This window comes from Polypterus senegalus, chromosome 14 (genome assembly GCF_016835505.1).
Source record: "Polypterus senegalus isolate Bchr_013 chromosome 14, ASM1683550v1, whole genome shotgun sequence".
In the NCBI taxonomy this organism is placed as follows: domain Eukaryota; kingdom Metazoa; phylum Chordata; class Cladistia; order Polypteriformes; family Polypteridae; genus Polypterus; species Polypterus senegalus.
Window position 1 is genome coordinate 85,829,556 of NC_053167.1, and position 23,774 is coordinate 85,853,329.

The following is a 23,774-nucleotide window of genomic DNA, read 5'->3' on the forward strand; positions in this document are numbered from 1 at the left end:
TGTGGCTCGGATACACCCCCTAGTGGACAATATATATAGTATATATACTGTACATTGTATATATATGATGTATATACTGTAGTATATAGATAAAGTGTGTGCATGGTGATGCCACGGTTTGTGCGCCTGTCAGATATGTTCAACTTGGGTTTCAATCATGAGCTTTGTTTTTCCTGTGGCTGGGAGAGATTTTCTGATGTATGCATCCCCAAGGAAGTGTGGACAACGTAATTGGTAACTTAAAATGTAGTAACAGTGTGGGTATGAGTTTGAGTGTGTCCTGCACTTAACAGTCTCCTAGTTCAGACTGTTTATAGGTTTATATCCAAAGCCATCAGAACACCATCTTGTAACACCTCACCCCTGTATAAAACTGAACCTATGAATTTTGTATTATGTTCTATATTCTGACTGAATTTTAAACCCACTGTGGAAGTTTTACAGCTGTTTTTAATTTTTTTTCCTAATAAAACCTATGTGTAACAAATATAAAAATAATAACCAAGCTTGACATTTAAAAAGAAAGCTAAAATTGACATCCAAAATATAACGAAGACCAGTCTATAGGTATAGTGTATTTCCTAAACTCTTTTATCTATTACAGAGTTGTACAGGCTATCCCTCAAAAAAAAGATGCTCAGACTGAAATGTGTCTGGCCAAGTCTTTTTGATTTTTATGCTTGCAGGTACAATACAAGAAACGTTCTGGGTATTTTTCTGCATTTTCTTACATTATTAAATTAAGTTAACTCTCTTATTAGTAATTTTGAATGCAAATATGTTTGAGCCGTGTGAAGATTCGGAATAGATGTCTGTACAAGCATCCACGAACAGGTAGTATAACACCAGCTTCATTCCTCGTTTGCGTTGTTTGCGTTTTCAAATACCAGAAACTCCATTTCCCAGCAGCCCATTCAACTTTTTTAATACCTGCACGTATGGAATCCTGCGTAGTGACGTAGTACGCCAAGGTGGCCCGTGTAATCCTGTAAAGCTCGCTAACGGGAATACAACGTGTAGTTTACAAGTACTGGCCTCTTATTGTTTAATTTATACATGAATTTTTATTTTTTGTTTTTGTTCCAAGTCCTGCAGAAGAAATTACTGGAATTTCAGCGTGATTTTACCTCATTTTTTACGGCTACCAGGAAACAACATCTGGTCTGCTGCAGGGAAGATTGATTTTTATATTTTTTTCTTATTGCTACTATTTTTTTCTATTTTAGAATTTTGCCAGCATTTGTTGGACCATCCTGGGCCCAGATGCTGTGAACGGGAGAAGCGGCCTGCTAGAGCCGAGCTGTGCAGCGGCCTTGCGTTATGTCATCTAGCCGGCAGCAGCAGCAGAATGGCGGGGGAGTGGGGTCGGGACCTGGGACAAGTAGTGGAACCAGCAGCGGCAGTAGCAGCAACAACACTAGTATTGGCGTCAGTAACACTACAAACAACAGTAGCAACTCTGGTAACGGTATCTCCTCACGGACTCTGGGAATCGGGGCAGTGGGACTGGGGGTTTCTTCATCTCGGGGGAGTGCATCACTGGGGAGATCAGTGTCATCCTCAAGCCGAAAAAGGCCCCTTCCAACACCCCTTTGCAACGGCCTCCTCAACTCCTACGAAGATAAGAGCAACGACTTTGTCTGGTGAGTACTTTGCAGTTTTTAAAATATATTTTTATTTGTTTTAGTAAGAGTTATTGGTATGTGAAAGTATGTTTAATCGGTCCAAACGTTAAATAGATCTGTCAATGTGCAGGAAAATTAGGCGATTGATGTTTTAGATATCATAGCAGTTTTGGCAGTTATTCGTGTGGATTGGATGTGTCATTTAAATACAGCGATCATCATTACATTACACAATATATTGATACACAGAATGATCGGAAGGGGATCGGACCATTTTCAAGATTTGTGATTCAGACAGCTGGCTAGGCAACTTTTTAATTCACATGGTCCGACAAACGACCGATTCAGTATCATTACATAAACCACTTAGCTTCAGTGCCCTGACAGACAGCTACTTTTATACCACACAATCTGACTTTTTCTGAAGGTGGCACAGGTTGCTATAGTCAGACATAGTAAAATGATAATATTTGTAGTAAACATGCACAGCTTGTCCATTATGTTTTTCCCCAAAATTTGTCTACCTAATAATCTAAAGTGTGGTTGCTTTGTACAGCATGGGAAAGACTTTCATTTAGCTTCTGTTCTATATGTTTAATTTTAAGCAATGCTGTACTTTGGACCACCATCATGGCACAGGAAATACTTTGTCTGCAGGTGTTTTGCAGACATAAGTATGTTCTGCTTTTCATATATTGCAAGTTTATGAGCTGTTCCATCAGATATATTTATGATTATCTTGACTGGAACAGTTCTTCTTCACTTCCACAACTTAATGATGTTTCTTATAGCAGATATTCCATCCTGGAAGTTTTAAGTTATCATTACGACCTACCCTTGAGGTGAGGTGAGGTTAGGGACAAATTCATTATCTTTATTTTCAAGTCTGCAATTAGCTGACTACATGAGGCAATGTTTGTTGAGAGTTGGATGTCTGAGAAGTTAGAAAGACTAGATTATTTTAGTCAGCTCTGAAATTTAACTTTAACTAGTTTAAATGGTAGGTTTGATATATATATATATATATTTTAAATAATGGTAGTATACATTCATATGTTTCAGAAATGTATGTGGTTGGCAGCAAGTACTGCAGAAAAATGCCCTGAAAAAAATCAATTTTTAAAGACTTTGAGTGTAGTTCTGTATTGATTATAAGACAGCCATTCAAATTCTTTATGTGATTAAAGGTAACTAGCTTCACAAATAGTGCAATTATACTTGGATGGTGTTATGAAAATCCCTTTGCAGATGAAATTATAATTCTTCTAAACATTTAGACAATCATTTCTTCTATCCTATTTCTGATTACAAATTTGACAGATCTTTGTCTTGTTTCTACCTCATACTTATGTGCCTGCATACTTAAGTAAGAAATTACAGTAGGTTGAAGATGAGAAAAAAACAACAGAATTGAAGAGACAGAACATGAGGCTGTAAAGTTTCAGATAATTGGTCATTGGTAATGCACCTGTAGAAAAAATATAATAATTTCTGTAGACTTACTGTTACCGCCACTTGAAAAGTTACATGTGTCCAGTAACCAGCCTGCTTTGTCACGTGAGGCCTTGTTTGTGTTGCTAATTGGAATGATTCTTCAGTTATCGCTAATCATGAAGTTTTGAGGACATTTTTCTAAAGTTAAATTCTCAGAAGTCATCAAAGATTTTATTGATCTTATTGGAGTCAGTGACACATTACTTACCACTGTTGCATATGAGCTATGAAAAGTCCAGTACTATTAGCTTCATTACAGGTTGCCGCAAGATACTTTGATAGAAATGGTGTGGCTCTCGTAGCAAACAGCTCTGTGTAATACCTTTTGATTTTCTCCCACTACTAGTACATGTGGAGAATGACCTCTTTAAATTAAAGCATTAAATTTCAAAAGCCATCAAAGAAAAGGCACCTGTGATTCTTCTAAATTTTTGATCTGAAGCCAACAGAGGACTACCCATACCTAGAATAGTGGCAGGATAACGATATCCATATTTTAAAGGCTGGAGGCTTGGTATGTAAAAGAAAAGGTGACTAGAGAAACATTGTTTCAATGGTTTGCCAGCCTGCAAAATCTGGGCTTCAAAATGCTTTACAATGTATCAACCACACAGGCCCGGGCTATGTTCAAGTCCTGCTGTGTATGTAGTTTGCAAGTCTTTTCTCATCTTGATGCCATGCAGATCTAAAACTGAATGTATTACTGTCTTAGTTTAGGCAGTTCATAGATAATACATTTTCTGTGCAGAAGCTGGCTGCAAGCATTGAAAATGATGTTGTTTTTGTATGTTTTTTTCCTTTATTTTGGTAGATGATAGTATCAGAGAGGGGGAGGCCTGGTGTCTCAGTGATCTTATGAACTTCGAAACAGACCTGGCACCAGATAGTCAATGGTCACACACAAACACACACCTGGATGAATCACTTTTGTGAATGAACTAATGCCATCATTGCAGAGTGTTACTAAATATACTGGCAACTATCCCTGCTTGTACACCCATTATGAGGACAGTTCTTGTGAAAATCAAAGTTAGGAGGATAAGTCAACTTTCATAAAATTGCAGTGGTGTAACTGCATGACTTTCCCAAGCCTACAGCTCCAGGAACATCCAATGAATGAATGAGTACCCACCTGGAGTGGTTTTCTCTATTTCTCTGCATTTGCTGATATAACATTTTTTTCAATAATTAAATAATAATAAAAAAAATTTCAACAAAGTGCAGTTTTTCTTCTTAAAAAAATAAGGCAGAAACAAACAAGGTAATTTGACCAGCTTCACCTTTAAACTCTGAGTAACCTTAGCCAAAATTATTTTGTACATTAGGCTAAAACAGTGTGATCATTGAACATTTTGTAATTAGATGTAATTAGAATTACTAACGGTCACGGAAGTCTAATGATCCCCAGTAAGAGCCACAAAGTCCGCTTTCTGTAATGCATCTAATTTTGCTTGCTTTTCAGTGTGCACAAAACCATGCTCTTATCAAGGCTTCTGTCGGGTAGTCTTTTGAAATGAAATTTGCCTCCGATCAGTCGTAGGAACGTGCTTTATTCCGACTCTAACATTTTTGTAGCTCTGATGTGTGCATCAATGTAATCGATGTACCAGTAAATCATGCATTGACAAAAGTTCCCCTCTGCTTGGAATTGAAAGTGTGATTAAATGCGTTATTTTTTTTAACGCGTTATGGAGTAAATGCATCGAAGCTTCTCAGCTGTGCTTGTGCTAAGAAAAGGAAACATTTTAAAAATAATGTAACATGATTGTGAATGTAATAGTTTTGTGACCGTTATGAGTGTTGCTGTCATCAAGGATTTGATTATAATTTCTTTCAATCAGGTTTGTATTTGGACAGTTTGCACAAAACCACACTTTTATCAAGGCTTCCGTCGGGTAGTCTTTTGAAATGAAATTTGCCTCCGATCAGTCTTAGGTACGCGCTTTGTATCCATTATTCATAAAGCTTCAATTGGTGATCTGTCTTTATGCGTTAACCGCATATTTTTTCATAAGTCTCAAACCAAAGGGATGCAAGGATAAAATGAATCAGGAAGCACGCGTACATACTCCGTGCACCCTCTCTCGGGAATCGAAGCCTCTACCATTGTGCCACGGCGTGTGGTTTGTCTATGTGAGAGTATGTAGATCGGGGTGTATATATATATATATATATATATATATATATATATATATATATATATATATATATATATATATATATATCCGCTTCGAGGGAGAAGTAGTGTGTTAAAGAAGTTATGAAAAGAAAAGGGAACATTTTAAAAATAACGTAACATGATTGTCAATATACAGTAATTGTTTTGTGAGTGTTATGAGTGTTGGTGTCATCAAGGATTTGATTATCATTATTTCTTTCAATCAGGTTCGTATTTGTTGGATGTGTTGTGTTAACTTACATTCCGTGTTTGTCAATCGTTGTAAAGATAACCGGTTTCATTCATCGATTCGTTTCTTACTGCATCAATAAACAGCTTGTCTTCCTCTTTATCTGAGATGTGACACACTGCATGCACGGGTTTTTTTACACTGTCTTCCTTTAGCGGGACATTGACTTTTTCCACCGTGTGCTTTGTTTCCACAGTAGCTGCACTTATGAATATGCTTGCATGTATCACACGCTTCATATTTTTTTGCTGCCTTCTCAATTGTGTAATTCGGTTTTTGTTCAGCCCTCTTTGGAACTGTTGCTTTTTGTCTGTGCACTGTGTCATTTCATGTGAGCCGCTCGTTGTACATGCATCGAAGGTTCACAGCTGTGCTGGTGCCATCTCGTGCGATGTCCACGGCTAGATTCAATATTAGCTAAGACCCGGCACTTAAAAGTTTCTCTCGCAGTTTCGCTGAGTTTGTGCCAAACACCACCCTGTGGATTGCCACAGACGGACGGCTTTATATGGGCAGGCACTAAATTACATGACTCCGCCTCCCATGGGCATCGAGCAGAAGTCTATTATAGTATATGGACAAAAAAATAGGTTCCAGTTATGACCATTACGCGTAGAATTTCGAAATGAAACCTGACCAACTTTTGTAAGTAAGCTGTAAGGAATGAGCCTACCAAATTTCAGCCTTCTACCTACATGAGAAGTTGGAGAATTAGTGATGAGTCAGTGAGTCAGTCAGCCAGGGCTTTGCCTTTTATTAGTATAGATTCAGTAGGGTATTAGTAATCTTCCATTAAATGATGCAAAAGTTACACCTGAATTCTAAACACTAGCTTAGAGAGTAAGTGATGCTTGCAGTTTGATGAGCAAGTGCTTAAGACGTTTAAGCACAAAGTATATGTGTGATAAGTCTGTACAACTAAATTCTCCAGCTAAAAAAAATGCAGAGGTTATTTTTCCCTGAAATTCTTTTAAAATGTTTAAGGCTTTTTCCTTTATTTTACTTTTTGAGAAAATACGCTGAAAATACACAGGGCCATGTAGGTTTGGATTTTTTTTTCTCCCTAAATAATAAAAACCATCATTTAAAAACTGCATTTTGTGTTTACTTGTGTTATATTTGACTAATGGTTAAATGTGTTTGATGATCAGAAACATTTTGTGTGACAAACATGCAAAAGAATAAGAAATCAGGAAGGGGGCAAATAGTTTTTCACACCACTGTATTTGGTCTGTCAGTTACAATTATTTGACTACAAGTAACATCAATTATAAGTCTATTAATTTTCTAATTCTGGATTTGCACATGTGGTAGACACCATAGTCTGGTCATTCAATTAATAAACTTTGAAAACAATAGCTAGGGCTGATTTTAGTGAAGTTCTTGAGTAATGGGTTATTGTAAAACTGACAAGTTTGACTTCTCTCAAGAAGCCTTTAAGTTGGGACAAATTTGGATAATCTCTTGAAATTTCTTTGTTTGGGTATCACGGGATGTGAGGAGCACATGATGGTACCAACCACACCAGGCAGTATCTTTTGCATAATAACGCAATGCATTTTTTTGAGGCTGTCCAGAGTGTATTGTTTGAGTTTATGCACTAGATGGCAGCAAAGTCCTTGAGATAAATAGAGTCTTTAACACTTCAAGCCTCCTTTTTCGTACCAGTACAGCAGAGGAGAGATGCTGAGTATATTGAGAGAAGGATGCTAAGGATAGAGCTGTGAGGGAAGAGGAAAAGAAGAAGGCCTAAGTGAAGGTTTATGGATGTGGTGAGAGAGTACATGCAGGTGATGGGTTTAACAGAACAAGATGCAGAGGACAGATAGATATGGAAGATAATGATCCGCTGTGGCAACCCCTAACAGGAGGAGCCAAAAGAAGAAGAAGAAGACCGCATCACATACAGTGCAGAGCCACATTTCTCTTCTGCCATTACTTAAATGTGTTTTCTTTTCTGGTGCTCTTACATCATGATTATACTCCTGTGCTTGGCTACTGCACTTTTACAGATTTTCCAAGAGACAGATTCCTTGCCAAATCTAAAATTGAAACTTCTCACTTTTGAATTCTTTAACCTTTTACCTTCCATTGTGTTTGTATCTTCTGTCTCTACCTTATTTCCAAACTTGCTGTTCCCCGCGGCTCTGCCCACTTAGTAGTGAAACACGACAAACTTTAAAAATCAATAAACAAACAGGTATTGCTAGCTAAGTGGAGGTAAGGTATACTCCAAAACGCAGAGGTACACAGACTCAAACGCGGGCTGGCGCATGAGTGAGGAGGGCGCTGTTTGGCTCCCCACTCCTGACATCACACTTCCCCCTCCCCTCGTCCCGCAGCCTCTGTCTGGGATTAGCACAAATATATCACTCCTGCAAGCGAACTATGATTCTTAGCGTGATTAAAGAAGTCACAAAATCAGCTGGAATGTTCAAGCAAATTATAGACAAAAACCTGATTTAAATCTGTTAAGCAGTTCTCTCGTTCACTATTTAAGCGGAGGTAAGGTACACAACTAGAGGCTGGCACATGAGTGAGGAGGGCCCCGCCCCCCTTCACTTGGCCTACTGGTTCTCTTTCAGTTTCACACAAATAAATCGGTGTCGCAAGCAAACTATGATACATAGTGTGATGAGAGAAGTCGCAAAATCAACTGGAATGTTCAAGCAAGAATATTGGAAAAAACCCAATCTAAATCCTTTAAGTAGTTCTCTCGTGAAAAGCAGACAGACAGACAGACATTGGATTTTATATAGAGATTCCCTTTTATATTTTTTTATTTGTTTTCTGATAACTTATTTATTTAATGAAATTGCTGTTTATTCTTAAAATTCACTTTGTAATTTTTAATGCAAATGGCCATGTTACCAGAACAGTGACATTTTCCAACGGGAACCCCACGGCTCTCCCTCCTTTACTGTGTAACTATATTAGATTTCTGGGAGGAATACTGAGTCCTACAAATTTGGATGCAGGTGGTAGTATGTCTGTATAGTCTCTTAACACTAGAATTACCAGAGCCTACAAGAAAACTCGTAAATTCGGCCCACCTTAAATCCATTCGCACCTCTCCGTCAGCGTCTTTGTCCTGTAAATGTGCTGATTAAGACAAGCAGCAAGCAGCCAGCTATTCCATTCCCCACAGTCGCAGAACATTCACTAAGTTCTCCAGCTCGTGCCTTGTTTAATTATCTAGGAGTAAGTGAACTGCTGGAGTTTTAGAGTAGAAATAATAGATCATTATTTGGAACACATGCATTTCATGTATGTTCAGTTTCTACAGTAATCTGTGCAAACACATGGTTAAAATCAGAAACTTTTTCATATTTTAGTAATAAATGTTACAAAATTTAGGCATAAACTATAGAATTTGTGAAGCCTGAAGTCCAAAGGTCAAATAAACACTTTGACAAAAGGTTCAAGGACGATACAACAGCTTCCGTGGTGTAGCTGTAAGATTTGCTGACTTGTAATCAAGGGGTAACCGGTTCGATCCCCACTGCCTCCTATATGCCGTTTTCAGTAGTGAGCTGCTCTTATTGTTAATATTATACTGGACACACATACGTTTGGTTTGCGTCTATAACAGACCATGTACATTTATAGTACTGGACTTGTAAAAGTTACCTTTTTTTTTTCACTTATTCTCTCATTCACGATCACGATCCATACTGCCGCCCTAGGGATCTGACGCTGTAAGTTTTTATTTGAACCTGGGAATAACTGTAGATTTGAGTAGTGTTTTGAGGCAATGGAACTGGACATTCTCTGATCTGGAGGGATAAAAGCTGACACACAAACGCTGGTGAATCTGCCTTCTTCATATCTCACCGTCACTTTATTTTTTTTTATTCAGTTTTGTTGAGTGGTCCTGCTCATGCAGAATTAGTATGCACCTTATGGTTTATGATGTCAAAAAAAAACACAGATGTAGGTATATATGATATTTTGAAGAAATCATTTTATGACATGAATAGTACCAATCAGAAAACATCATCACACTAATGCAATATTATTTGAAAATGAACAGCGTCAGATCGGGTGTGAATATACGCTGGTGCTGTTACTTAGAGTCAGATCAGTAGAGGCGGGGGTGGGGGGGATGTTAGAGCGTGATCGTCATTGAGAGATGCTTGTTTGTTATGAATAATTAGCTCCTCTGCCCATGTACCACAGATGTCTTAAACTAGATGGAGTGGTTTGGGTGGGGGAATGATGTGTGCGCACCATAGTTAGGGATTTTATAATTTTGTTGTCTCACAGATTGATCAGTTCTGCTGTATTGGCACAAAACTCTAAAATCAGATCTCCCTCATCATAAAATGGATTTGAATAAATGTCTACTCAGGACACCAGACAGAAAAAAATGTTGGGAGCCATTGGCTCCTAAACCCAAAATATTTAAGAGCCAAATGCTTTTTTTGGGAGCCATAATCTCTACCGCATGCCAAATGTGAAATAAACAAATAATATTTACTTGTATTGTTTATTTGTTTCTTCAGTCTACCTCACACTGCCTTTCCTTTCTCCTATCTGAGCTATTTGAACTGCCTACCATTGTCCTCTGCAAGGTCTTATAGATAATAATAACAGAAGAATAAATGACACATACTGTAAATGTGAACAGTGCAAATGTTTACTAATAAGCAATACTTCAAGTCCAGATTCTTATACACAACATGTGTAAGGAACACTACAAATACAAACACTGAAAATTTTTTACACATAATAACACAATTAACACAATAACAAACATTATGAACCATAATTTCTGAAATAATCATTTCGCAATGAGTGTACAAATATAACGAAATTAATTACTCTTCAAGTTCACTGTCACTAACCATTACAATGTCAGCATCATTAGGCCAGCCAGTATACTTTGGTCTGCGCTTTTTTTTTGCTGGCTGACAACCAGCGCTTTACACTGGGCTCTGGGTCAAAAAGTTCAAGTGTAGGGCCCTCTGTACTGATCCTTACCAAGTCTTTCAGTGTTTCTACACTTAGGGAGTTGCGCACTTTTGATTTTATTCTGTTTTGTGCCGAAAATTCTCGCTCGCACTGAGCTGCAGATATCGGAAGCACCAGCATTATTTCGACTAAGTGAAGCAGATTTTTAAAATCTGTACAGAACGGCTCCTTGTTCAGCATCACTGTCCATAGGTCACCGTAAGTCTTATCCATAAACTGATCCTTCACTAATATTTTCAACGTTAGCCATTCCTTCTGCACAGCTGTGACATCACAGCCATTGTTTGATAAGAGCTCCCTGTACCATTTAACAAGTGTATCTATCTCACACTTGCCATAGCTATCAATGTCCTCTGGCCATGCATCCTGACAAAACACTGAAAATGACTTGATGATTTCTGATCCCTTTGAATGTCCGTGCTGTGTAACACTTGACTTTATGTTTGCAAACCTGATCTCCAATTCTTTAACAATAATGTCAACCTGGGGCCTTTCAATTAAACATTTTGGAAGGTTATGACTGTGTGGCTACTTGCAGCCGTCTCAGTCCTGCTTGTTGATGGCCCTTCCTGTTGCATTGAACCTTCAGGCTGAGAACCTATGTGCTGTAAGAATTCCCGCAGCCTCCCTTCTCTCAAAGCATTTTCCTTCAATCCTTTGTTACCACACAGCCCACAAAGGCAGCAACTGCCTGAGGAAGTATATGAGATTTTTTTTGAAGTATAAGGCTCAACTTTGAGCCCTTTGAAATAAGGTCATGTAAAAAGTGACAAAAGGCAACGAAAGACAGGCTTTCCATTTGCCTAACAATGTGTTAGGCTCTTCCGTTTATGTCTCTGTTTTTGGACATGACTGCAAGGTCCTCCATATGATGATGCACAGCAGTGTACTGCCCCTGACCTGTTGCATAGTTTGAATAGAGAAAAACTGAGAGTGCCCGATAAATGTGTGGCAACCAGTGCTGAGTTTTTACTGCTGATGGGTCTCATACTGTGCATACTAACTCTGCTCCTATAGCCTTCAGCTCCCGCTTTCTTTTGGTACTGAAATTATACGTTTTCCACACTAGTTGTAGAAAGTCATATACTTTTTCAATCATTGGCACTGACCTTTGTGTGTTTAGCATTGCCACTTCCAGCCAATGGGGTAGACAGTGGAAAGACAGAGCATGTTCACCTATCTCTTTTCTGAAAAGTTCCCCTATTCCCCCTGTTGCACCCATGTTCACGCTTGCACCATCTGCTCCAAAAGCACACATTTTATGTACCCACCAATTTGGGTTGGTTGGGTCAGCATTCTGAAGCGGTGATTTAATGGTGTTTTGAATCCCTTCTGCATGACCATAATCAATCTCAGCCAGACCTACTAGATGAGTCTTAGGTGTTCCATCAGATACATTCCTACAGTATGTGATGACATTGTCTTTCCCTGGGACATCTGTTCCACAATCAGTTATAACAGAGATGTAATTTACCTTTAAAACTTCTTCCAGCACATTACTTTTTAATTCATCTACAATGCAACCTACAAACTCTGCACATGCTGTATCATTATCATATGTTTTTGACACATCCATGCCATTCTTCTTCATCAGCAGAATTTGAGATTTAAACTTTGTGAACTGTATTCCTTCCAGTGCAATCATATATGCTACATTGAATTTTATTTTTAATTCTTTCATCTCATTTTCTGTCACTTTATCACAAGCACGCTGCACTGCCTTTGCTATGGGGTGTCTCACAGCATTCTTGTGTTTCTTACTGTCACCATGCTTTTTCACAGTTTCCTTTTTAAAATGGCTCGTACCACAAATTAATTCTGTTTTACCAGCAATTTCTTGTCCGGCTTGTGCACAAAAGCTGCAATACATCTTTCCCTTGTCATACTGTAACCAAGCGAACTCCTGTAACCAAGCCGCTTAAAACTGTGTTCCAGGTGTCGGAGCCGCGGGTGCAGAACATTTTGCTAACGGGACAGAGTTGTCATCCTTTAATAACTGTACATTTCTGGATGCCGGTGGCTGTACCTTAGACTGACTGACCACTGACTGAATTATCTTCGGTTCGTTCAGAAGTAGACAAGGCAGGATTTGGATGAGTGGGCATTGAGAAAAAGTCAGAAATTTTTCGTTTGGCCATTTTGCGTGTTACATGGAAACTTAGAACATCTTGCGTGTTATGTGGAAAGTTAGGACGGAATTCGAGAAGTAGTCGTGGCCCGATTCTCTTCTATTTCAGATCCCTATCCGCAGCAGTTAGCGAGATGACATTTGAAGCAGAGTGGGCATGTCAGATGATGCCTCACTTCGGTTTGGCTTTAATCACGTTATAGTGTAATAGGAAAGGCAGACGCGGGCTGAGAGTGTTCGCACATAATTAAAAGCCGCTTCTGCTGCTTTAAATTTAAAATTTTTCTTAGATTGAGAGAGTCGCCACCGGCAACTGGACTGAAAAAACTAGTCGCAAAATAGAAAATCAAGTCGCATTGGCTACCATTTTTTTTTTTTAATTAATTTTATTACAATCCATACATAGCAATCAAGTTTTTACAAAAAAAAGAATTATGTTAAGAACAGATCGATCCCCACCCCTGAGAGAGAGAGCAAGCCAAACGGTGTAAAATTTAAGGCTTGTAAAAATACCTAAATTAATAAATTCTCTGTGCTTTATAAACTTATTTTAAAATATTACTGATTAGATCCTGCCATGTTTTGAAAAAAGTCTGTACGGATCCTCTAACTGAGTATTTGATTTTTTCCAATTTCAAATAGTATAACACATCGGTTTCCCACTGACTTAAAAGAGGAGAGTTGGGGTTCTTCCAGTTTATCAGAATAAGTCTGCGTGCCAACAGTGTAGTAAATGCAATCACAATTTGTTTGTCCTTCTCCACTTTAAGCCCCTCTGGAAGAACCCCAAACACAGCTGTTAATGGGTTAGGAGGGATTGTGAGTCCAAGGCTGTCTGAGAGGTAATTCAAAATTTTTGTCCAGAATAATGTTAATTTGGTGCAGGCCCAGAACATGTGACCCAGTGAGGCTGGGGCTTGGTTGCAAAGTTCGCAGGTTGGATCTTGCCCTGGAAACATTTTGGAGAGTTTTAGTCGAGACAGATGTGCTCGATATATAATTTTGAGTTGTATAATTGTATGCTTTGCGCATATGGAGCTCGAGTGAATTCTCTGCATTGCTACTTTCCACTCCTTTTCTAATATATTAATTGCGAGGTCTTTTTCCCAGTGTCATCTTGGATCTTTGAAAGGAAGGGATTGTAAAATGATTTTATATATTGTAGAGATGGAGTCTAATTCCTTAAAATTGAGCAATATTTTTCCAGCGTGGATGAGGGTGCAAGATGAGGAAAATCTGGAAGGTTCTGTTTAACAAAGTTCCTGATTTGAAGATAGTGAAAGAAATGTGTAGCTGGAATGTTAAATTTGGAATGTAATTGTTCATAGGATGCAAAGACGCTTGTCTATAAAAAGATCTATAAGCAAGTTAATTCCTAATTTTTTCCAGATATTAAAACTGCATATGTTTGTGAAGGTTGAAAGAGGTGGTTCTCTTGCAGGGGTGCCACAGATAGAAGCTTATCCGTCTTAAAATGCTTTCTACATTGGTTCCAGATTCTAAGTGAGTGGAGCACAATTGGGTTATTAGTGTATTGCCGATAGCGTGTGTTTATTGGAGCGCAGAGTAGGGAATACAAAGAAGTACAGCAGGATTTTACTTCTGTTGCGGTCCAAGCCTGTGTATGTTCTTCTATTTGTGTCCAGGTTCTTATCGCCTGTATATTTGCCGCCCAGTAATAAAACTGGAAGTTAGGTAGAGCCATGCCGCCTTCTGCCTTGTCTTTGTAGGGTCGCTCTTTGATGCGTGGATGTTTTGAATTCCAAATAAATGAGGTTATTGTTGAATCTAATTGCTTAAAGAATGATTTATTAATGTATATTGGGATGTTTTGAAATAAAAAAGGAGCTTATGAAGAATATTCATCTTAACAGTGTTAATTCTTCCAGCTAGTGTGAGATGAAGGGTTGACCATCTATGCAAGTCTTGTTTAATTTTTTCCATGCAGACGACGAAATTTTGTTGATATAGAGCTTTATGTTTACTTGTGATGTTTACCCCTAGGTATTTAAACTGTTCTGCAATGATAAAAGGTAGGGTGTCTAATCTAATATTATATGCTTGAGAATTCACTGGAAAGAGTACACTTTTATTCAGATTAATTCTGAGACCAGAGAGCGACCATTTTAGTCACCATCTGGAGCCCTGCTACTAATAGGAAATATACTAACTTTTACTCAATCAAACACGGCATCCTTGGTCATTCTCTTTCTGCCATCTTCTGAGCAATAACGTCATGCATTATAGAAAAAAAAATCATATTTCGGTGGGTTTGATCATCCTATGGAAGTAGAGCATATTTTGCCTTTTCTTAGAATACATCCTAGTGATGTACTGCAAAAAGCACATCCGGATGAATGTTGATTGATACCCCATGCTTGTAATGTACAATGTGTACACAGAGGAAAATGGTACTGACTTTTTAAAAAATGTAAGACACAGCTTTTATAGATAGTGAAATCAGTTACATTACTATTTACCTGCAAGTAGTACTTGAAGTGGATCTAAATTACTGGCTGTATTCTGTTTAGTCAGTGCCTTGTTCCTCCTACAAGTTCATTATTACTTTTGCATAATGGGGCTTGAGGCACACACTTGGTTGTTTGGAGAACATGTAAACATGATATTGAAAGTGAAGTTAGGGTTTCCAGGGATGGAGGTTCCCTTTCAAGCCTTGTGGGCTGCTGGTTCCGGTCCTCTTTAAGCACTGCCCACAAGATCAAACAGGCACCATGATGCCACTTTCCTTTTCTTGAGTCTCACCGCTTTTCAAGTTCCTGCGCTCTTCCGATTCAAACATTCTGCCTGACACACTGGTCAGCCCTCCCACCCTCAACTAAGTGCACACACCTGCTAAAGTACTTGTAGCTCAGCACAGGAATCTCTCTCGCCTCCTGCTATGAGTATGAGTTTCTGACAACTTTCTTGTGAGATGTACTAGATTTAAAAAAAAAAAAAAGTGATGGGTGCAGTTTGAGTAAATTTCTGGAAATGTTTGCAGCCAGTCGGCAGTGTATATTTATATCGATGATGTGTTCAGCCAAGTGGCGATGGACCATATCATCGATCATCAGCTAAGCCTTAGGTTTAGTCTCACAGAGCCAGATTTGGGAAATGGGATGCCAAGCAACTAATCCAGTGTGAGCAGGAGTGTCGTTTTGAAACCAATCTTGCTTTAATAAATTGGCTTCATTAAAGAAGGATGAGACAGATAATATAAAAGAGGAGTGGTTTTCTGTAATGTAATGCTTTGTTAAAGCTACAAACCTAAAAACCCAACAGCAGTGGTCGGAGCACATATGTAGCTAATTTTCTGTAAGATTTAAAATCAATAAATAATTTAGAAGTAGTGAATTAGTAGTAGTATTATTATGAATTAAAATCAACCAGTTCTAACTGCTGGCATATTAATTGATGCACTTCTACCCTCTTTCAGGATGTTTGGATTGGTATCAATACAAACAGGAATATATGGAATTGTATACTATAATGAATGACCTCTTCTGTAATTATAGTTTGTGGCTTGCATGTGTTGCTGCTACAATAGGTTTTGTCTCTACAGAACATTTGATGAGCAAGGTTCAGAAAATGAATGGGTAACTGAAACCACTATCTATCAAGAATTTTCAAACAATATTTTAAATTTGAGTTATTCTGATGTCACATGTTGGCATTGCTTACCACACTTAATGGTTTTCATTTGAATGTTATGAAGAAAATAGCAATAATAGTTGCCATGCAGAAAGTGTAATTTTGTAGCAGAAAAAGTGACAGCAGGCAGATATTTTTAAAAGAGTACATTGTGTAGAGACAAAATAAATACATACTGGAAGAGAAGCCATACTCTCATATATTAAGAAGGGGAAGAGACTAGCTAGGACTTCTACATAAAAAGACAATGTAAAGCTGACACAGTTCTACCAGATGGGCAACAGAGAGACAGAGAGGAATTCGAAAAAAAGATGAATTGGTAAAGGATATTGGAGGCGGCAAATAAAGGGGACGAGTTTGCAAAGGTGGTTGGTTTGATTAAGTACATGATTTAAGGAAAGAATACAACTATAAGTAAAAGAATAAAGAACAGTTTGGTACATGATAATCATCAAATGTGAAATGTTTGAATGCTATGTTTATTGTAAATGAGATATTAATGTAACCATGATCCAACGAATAAGGGCAGGAGCATGACAGCTTCTTAGTGGCTGCTTCCTGAAAATGGGAGGCTGAATGTATGGATTTTGTTTGGATGCCGGTCACTTTTCCACCAGACTTCAAATCTAAATTGTGTAAGCCAATGATGGGCCTGGATGGATGCTGAAATTTAGTTAACTTTTCCAGAGAAAAAATAAAAAGCCTGTTTAAAGCATATAACTAGGCTTTCTTGGTGATAAAGTATTTGTTTTGTTGTGTAATATGTAGACGTGAGTTTTCATTTGAAGTATAAAAATACACTCCTTTGTAGTGTGTGTTTATGCATTTTCAGACATACTCCCACAGATTTAGGAAAGTACTCACTGCTAGCACATTGTACTGAATGATTGAATTGCATGTATATACAGGAATGTGGTGTCTGTGCATAAATATCTTATAACTTACAATACAACAGCTTTTATCATTTTTGTCTTAAAAACTTCTCAAATATGCTGACATGTCTTTATATTTTTTTTAATTAGATCCTTCTCTCTTAAAATTTCAAATAATATTTTAAGTTACTTTAAAACCTGTAATTTTAGACTTGCATGCATGGAATATTTGTAATTGTATGTATTTGTACTGTGCACATAATTACACATACGCTGTTATGAAATTTCAATGTGTAGTTTTTCAAATGCTTTTTTATAAGCTTATGTTACAGTGCTACTTAGACTATTAATAGGAGGATACCAGTGTTAGAATTGAGGATGTCATGATAAAGATTTTTTGTTTATAGCTGGAATTTGTTTCTGTATTTGCTAATTTAACCTTTTGTTTTTAGCCCAATCTGCTTTGAGATGATAGAAGAAGCTCACATGACCAAATGTGGACACAGTTTTTGGTAAGAAGTTCTTAAATACAATTTTATAACCGAAAACCTACACTTGTTTTTGTTAGTGTTTTTTATACTAAATGTACAGTAAACAACAAACCAACAGTTCCCTTTCTTCCTTAAAATAACATTTAAAGAGAGAGCTAAATTTCTGTTTTTGATCTAGTTGAATTATTTCACTACATTAAACATATCTGATGTAATGGATGAGAGGAACACGGGTTCAAGAGTTGAGCACTTCCTTGGTGACCTCATTTAATAAAGTACAACATTAAATAAAGGCAATGTAAATAAACAGCCTCTGCCATGGACTTAAAGTTTCCTTGTCTGATTACAGCACTGTCTCAGTCAGGTTTGGATTGAAAAGTAAGCACCACTTACAATATGTGGCATGAATTATAGCAGGTATGTCAAACTCACTACCATTGGTGGGCCTCTTCGACTGCCATGCGTGCTTCAGCGGGCCGCACTGTAACAAATACTATTATACAAAGTTACTGTAGCTTTCTTTCCAATACTGTTTCCGTACACTAGCCTCTTAGCTAGGTCCTTATATTATTATATTATATTCATTGCTTATATAGGAGTCTTACAGTCTGAGATCTACACGTATTTCTTTTGTCCCGACACTTGGCATCACTTGTTAGTAACCAGTTCTTCAGTATCAGGCTTGAAATCTTGTGCAGCTGCAACTTTTATGAGGGATGAAAGGTGCTCGACAGTAAGTCATGAGCGATGTGGGGTTTTGGTAGCTTTCATTAACGAAAACAATTTCTCACAAAGGTAAGTGCTTGCGAACATAGACAGTACTCTCAATGCCAACTTACGGATCTGCACATACGAGGGTGGCAGGTAAGCATACAAGCCTGGCAAACCAACTTTGTTGTATTTTGCCTTCAGAATAGAATCTGACTGTAGTTCAGTCAGTTCCTTTTGGATATTCTCAACTGCATTCTCAATGTTGTAAGAGAACAGTGCAAAGTCCTGTTCGTGTGAACTGAAATCACGAAAACACTCACTGAATTCATTGCTCAGTAATTCAAGTTGGAAAACAAATCCTCCAAAAATCTAATTTTACTTCACTAAGTTTACTTCAAAGTTTATGCTGCTGCAGCCTGGCACTTCAGTTGTGACGGTGCGGCTCATTAACTTTGGTCAAGGGTCGTGGCTATACTAGCAGATAATGTTTCCGGTACCATAATGCCATGGGAAAATGAGCTTTTGTCAGAAGGCAGAAGTAAGAAAAGTCAATAAGTACTGTAACGCCGAAGATGCAGAATGATTCAATCACAAATGATAGTGATCATTTTGTACAAGTTCAGTGCTAACTAGAATCAGTCATGCGGGCCGCGTGTTTGACATGCCTGAATTATAGGATTTCTCTCAGATGAGTGGAGTTTCCAAAATGGGGTGTAAGTGATGTAACACTTCATCTGGACTTTGCCTCTGAGAACTATGGATGGTAATGAGGGAATACTGGTGAGGAATCGCTTACCTCACAGGAGCCATGCAGGTGACCCCTAAGCACATGGTGTCTGACACTGCTTACAATATAGATTTCGACAACTATATTTTCACTGAGCCTTAAGTTGTAATGAAACTGCAGTATGCAGGAGTTTCAACAAAAATGTGGAATGCAACTAGCTGTCTAAAATGTTTTCACACACAAGCTATATAAATGAAATTTAGTAGTATTATTATTATAATTAATGTACATGTACTTGCAAAGATGACTGTGTAGCTTGAAATGATAATTGACAGATGTGTATTCCTTGCTGATTGACAACTACCATGCCTCCTTCTAAAGGGCCCAGATTGCATTTTTCTCATTTTTACTTTCTCGTATAGGGAAATTATTGAAATCGTCCAAAGACTCAATGTTGAGATTTTAAAGAATTTCGACATTTTAGACCTCCCTGGCTTTCTTGTATACGAAGTATAGGGAAAGCATTGGAATCCTCCAAAAATTCCATGACCTCCCTGAATCCGAAAATACAGTTTTTGGAATTATGTCTTTCTCTCTCTCTGTGTGTGTGTCTGTCTGTCTGTCTGTGTGTACACACGATAACTTGAGTATGCTTTCACTTAGGTCAACCACATTTTGCATACAAGTTTTAGGTACAAAACGTAAATTTCTATTAACTTTTGGCCTATTTCCGTTAACCGGAAGTGGTACTTTAACTTTTATTCATGCAGCTGCAGAGTCTGATTTCTTTTTCAGCTTTACTTTTATAATAATTGTTCAATATGTTATTAATTTGATTTGTTGTTGATGATTCTTTAATGTACATAATATAAAAATTATTTTCTTGTGGTTTTCTCCTCAAATATTCATCCCAATATCTGAGTATACGAGAAAGTCTAGGTGAGACCACTCCCGATTTTGTTTACAGGAAGAACTATGGTGTTCTGTCAGTATCTGAAAGACAGACATTGTTTTGAAAGAAGTATGAGAGAGGGTAGAGTTTTGCTGCAAGGATCAGGGAAGTTTTGCTGGTAGGAAGAGGGTGTTCTAAAATTGACACTGTATAATAAACCTCAACCACAGACATCAGTATTCATGACAATTTATGGTAAAAAGCTGGTTCAATTGGCACATTTTCCTGTAGCACAAAGTTAATGACATTATCCATTGCATCTGTATATTGTTCTTTTTAAAGAATTGTACTTGTGGTGTTGACATAGGGAGGAAGACACTTTTGGAACAGTCTTAGCCACCAGTTCAAACAGTCAATTGAACAATCTGTCATACTTTACTTAGGGCTCGCAAAATTTCAAAATCCCTGGTGGCCTTTCAGGCAGGTACACACAAAATGACAATTTCTTATTGTAGAAAGTTAGATATAGTCAAAAACAACTGACTGACATTTATTTTCCAAAAAAACAAAAATTAGCAACAATCATACATCCATTATTCAATAATCAAGCAACAATCATCAACATCAATCAGCCTAAATATGCATTTGTTTTTAACTGAATTGAAACTTGTATGAACAATATGCTGAATTTAATCCTGAATCAGTCAGTGTCAGATTCTGAATCTGAGATCTCCACTGAAATCACAGATGAGTGAGTGCCACTCGACTTTGAGTGCACAGCTTCATCGGCTTTCTTCCTTAGCTTCTGTGCAATAGTCTCCACTTGTCTGCTCTGTGATCTTGCTGGGGTGTTATGTTCCAGGTGCTTTGAACATTTTCCATAATACATCCAAGAACTAATTTCCTTGTCAGGACAAAAAGTTTCAAACAGTTCCCTGTTTATGGAGAGATGCATGAGGTCATTCAGTTTTTCAGACTGTGTGACAAGAAAGTCCACCTTTTCATCCCCATACTTTTCCAGTTCTTCTCTGGGGCAGGGAAGAGTGGAAGGATCAAAAACTTTGAAACAAGAGAGAGGCTTTATGGATAGATTTTTAAAGATGCTATCCATGTACTTAACTGTGTTGTCAATAATCTTCTGAAACTCTGCACCAAGGATTGCCTTTGTCTAAGCCCTCACTTCTTCTAACAGGTCATAGGCTTTTGTGAGCTGTGTTCCACAGTAGCAGATGCTACCATCATCTTTTGCTATTAACTTTGTTTCCAGTACTTTCTGGTATTCTCCTGGTTTTGTTCTCCGGTTGAGTAAGCAAGATGTAGTGCGCCTTCCACACTCCATCCTGTCTCTCGATCTCTGTTTTTCATTTGCATATTACACTGCACCTTCTCCAAGCACAGTGCTGAGTAGCTGTCCATGACCCTCAGTCTCCAGCCAGATCACTGCGAGAGAGAGGAGAAGTAAACTCATTACACACCACACACTCGCAGGCATACACATCTTTTCAGACAAATCAACCTGCTTTAAAAACGTGTTTGTTCCATGATTTTTTTTTTCTTCGATCCAAATAGCAAGTCATAAGAGTGGGCAAAGAGAATAAAGTAGGAAAGTGATTTCACTTGGAATATAAGGGCGGTGTTACATCTTGGTAGACCAATTGGAAAAGTTAATAACCCTAGCATGTCAGGCTGAAGATTTTGTGAGCCCTGTTAGTGGAAATCACACAACAAATAATATAACAAACACAATTTATTAGTTTGCACATAAAGTTACCTAGTTAAAGTCAACCTTAGTTTGAATCCTTTTTCTTATAAGTCCATGTAAATTATTGCTTACATTGCACTTTGCTCTATTTTAATATGTGCTACTTATACAACAGAAAAAAGAGAACATTGCTTTTTATGAACAAATACTAGAAACTATAGCCAAACATATACTTGTTCCCATATTTATCAGGCATCTCAGAGTAGGAAAACAATTCTAAGTGGCTGAAAAATCTCAGAGTGACAAAAATTTGGTTCTGCTCTGGAAGTAGAAGTAAATACATGTTATCAATTTTCCTAATTTATAAAACTACTAACTTTACCAGGATTTTTGAGTGTAGGAGACGCCCTAACTTGCTAGGAGCCACCACAAGACAGCGTTCAGGCAGAGATTGACGTGCACAATCTGGGAAAGGGGGTACATTTTGAAAATGCTGGACAGCATTGAACTGATAAAAAGGTATAGATTTGACAGAGATTGAATAATATTCATAACAAATCCCATAACAAACAAATGCACTGTTTCCCAAAATAAAAGTGACAGTAATATTATGTTTAAAATGCTGATTTGCAGTAGCGATTGTTTGGGTATTTCACAATTGTTTGCTTGAATTTTGCACCAAACTTTGAATTCCCTTACAACCCTTGAGTTAATATGCAGATTATACATTCCGCCACTCCATGGGAAGTAAAGATAAGACCAGCTGAATTCTTGCAAATTGCTGGTTTTCTGAGATTTGTTTGTTTGATGGTATGCATATAAAGATCATTGCCCCAAGTATGGATAAGCATACATATGTAAATTATAAGTGATATGTCACAGTTTCAGCACAGGTGTTCATCAATGTAAGATGTTTTATAATAGCCCGAATATTACCCTCAGGATAAAGTGGGTAACTGACAGCAAAAAGTCACACTGAGCTTTGTATTTTACAAACCTCTGGAACATTTTCATTATACTTTATAAGCCCAGGAAGGTTCAAGAAGGCAGACAGACTTCCCGTGCATTGGATAAATAGAACCTCACACAATATAATGGGGGTGGGGAGTGGCAGAGATAGACTCATAGCACAGTGCAGTACACTAGAAAAGTTAACATGACTTATAACCATGACAATTTTCAGTATAATTGTTACTTTACGAGGCACTTCCTGTGACCATTATAATGGGCAGGTGATTCTGCTGCAAGAATGGCTATTGATTATTCATTCATAAATGTGTCCATTATCAGTCTTTAGTCTCATTTAGTGTGTGTGTCTCAGCCTTTCCATGTGGTTGATGGTTGCAGTGTTATTTATGATTTTGCCAAGTGGCAACAATTGCATCTTAGGGCAATATCCTACCTAATTATGTTTTGTTATTTTATTATCATAACAACTTTGTGGTTAAGCTGTATCATTAGTATCAGAAAACTACAAAAATCATCATTTCCAAGGATACTACAAAATGTCATCATGAGAACCACTTTGCTGTTCGGGCTACCATAAAATTGTGACGTCATTTATTCTGAAGCGTGAACTCTTACTCCCAAGTGGGAGTAATAGTTGGAATTTGTGCATGAACTGCTTGTTTTTGCTCCTGACACTGCATTTGTATTAGACTTATTTCTGGACCTTGACTACACCAGTCCAAAGCTTTAATTTTGCTACTACTCCTGGCAAACCCGTGATACTTTTTGAAGCTATACTAGAATGTCATCATTGAGTTGTGCAATTTGTCATCCACTGCGATTCCTAGTCATGTAATCTGACATCCTTAAACCAACAAGCTCCAACAACCGCAGTGGTCAAGTTAGTCATCTCCATGGTAGAATTTGTGTAATTTGCTCCTGCCTTCAGGGACCGTGAGTTTTTCAAACATTGCAAGTTAGTATCAATTAACTTTGTTTTTAAGAGAAATAAGTTGAAGAAAAAAGTGTGTTGCTTGATTAGTCAGGTGCCCTTTGTGTAATTTTAGATTTTGATTGAAGATGTGAAAGCATTCAGTGTCAAAAGTTTGCAATAATCCTGGAAATCTCAGGTAGGAGACATTTTTTTTATG

The 23,774-nt window shown here is 37.7% G+C and overlaps 1 protein-coding gene across 2 annotated transcripts in view; it reads left to right on the plus strand.

Annotated features, from left to right (window-relative positions):
• The first annotated feature begins 939 nt into the window (after window positions 1-939).
• cop1 (COP1 E3 ubiquitin ligase) overlaps window positions 940-23,774 on the plus strand; it is a 91,108-nt gene continuing 68,273 nt past the window's right edge. Inside the window, exons 1-3 of one of the 2 annotated variants that reach the window (XM_039734787.1) lie at window positions 940-1,027; window positions 1,227-1,643; window positions 17,605-17,664. In XM_039734787.1, coding sequence (XP_039590721.1) covers window positions 1,321-1,643; window positions 17,605-17,664 — 383 coding nt within the window. In that variant the 5' untranslated portion in view covers window positions 940-1,027; window positions 1,227-1,320. Of the gene's footprint in view, window positions 1,644-17,604; window positions 17,665-23,774 lie in introns of both variants that reach the window. The other variant, XM_039734788.1, reaches the window with a different exon arrangement.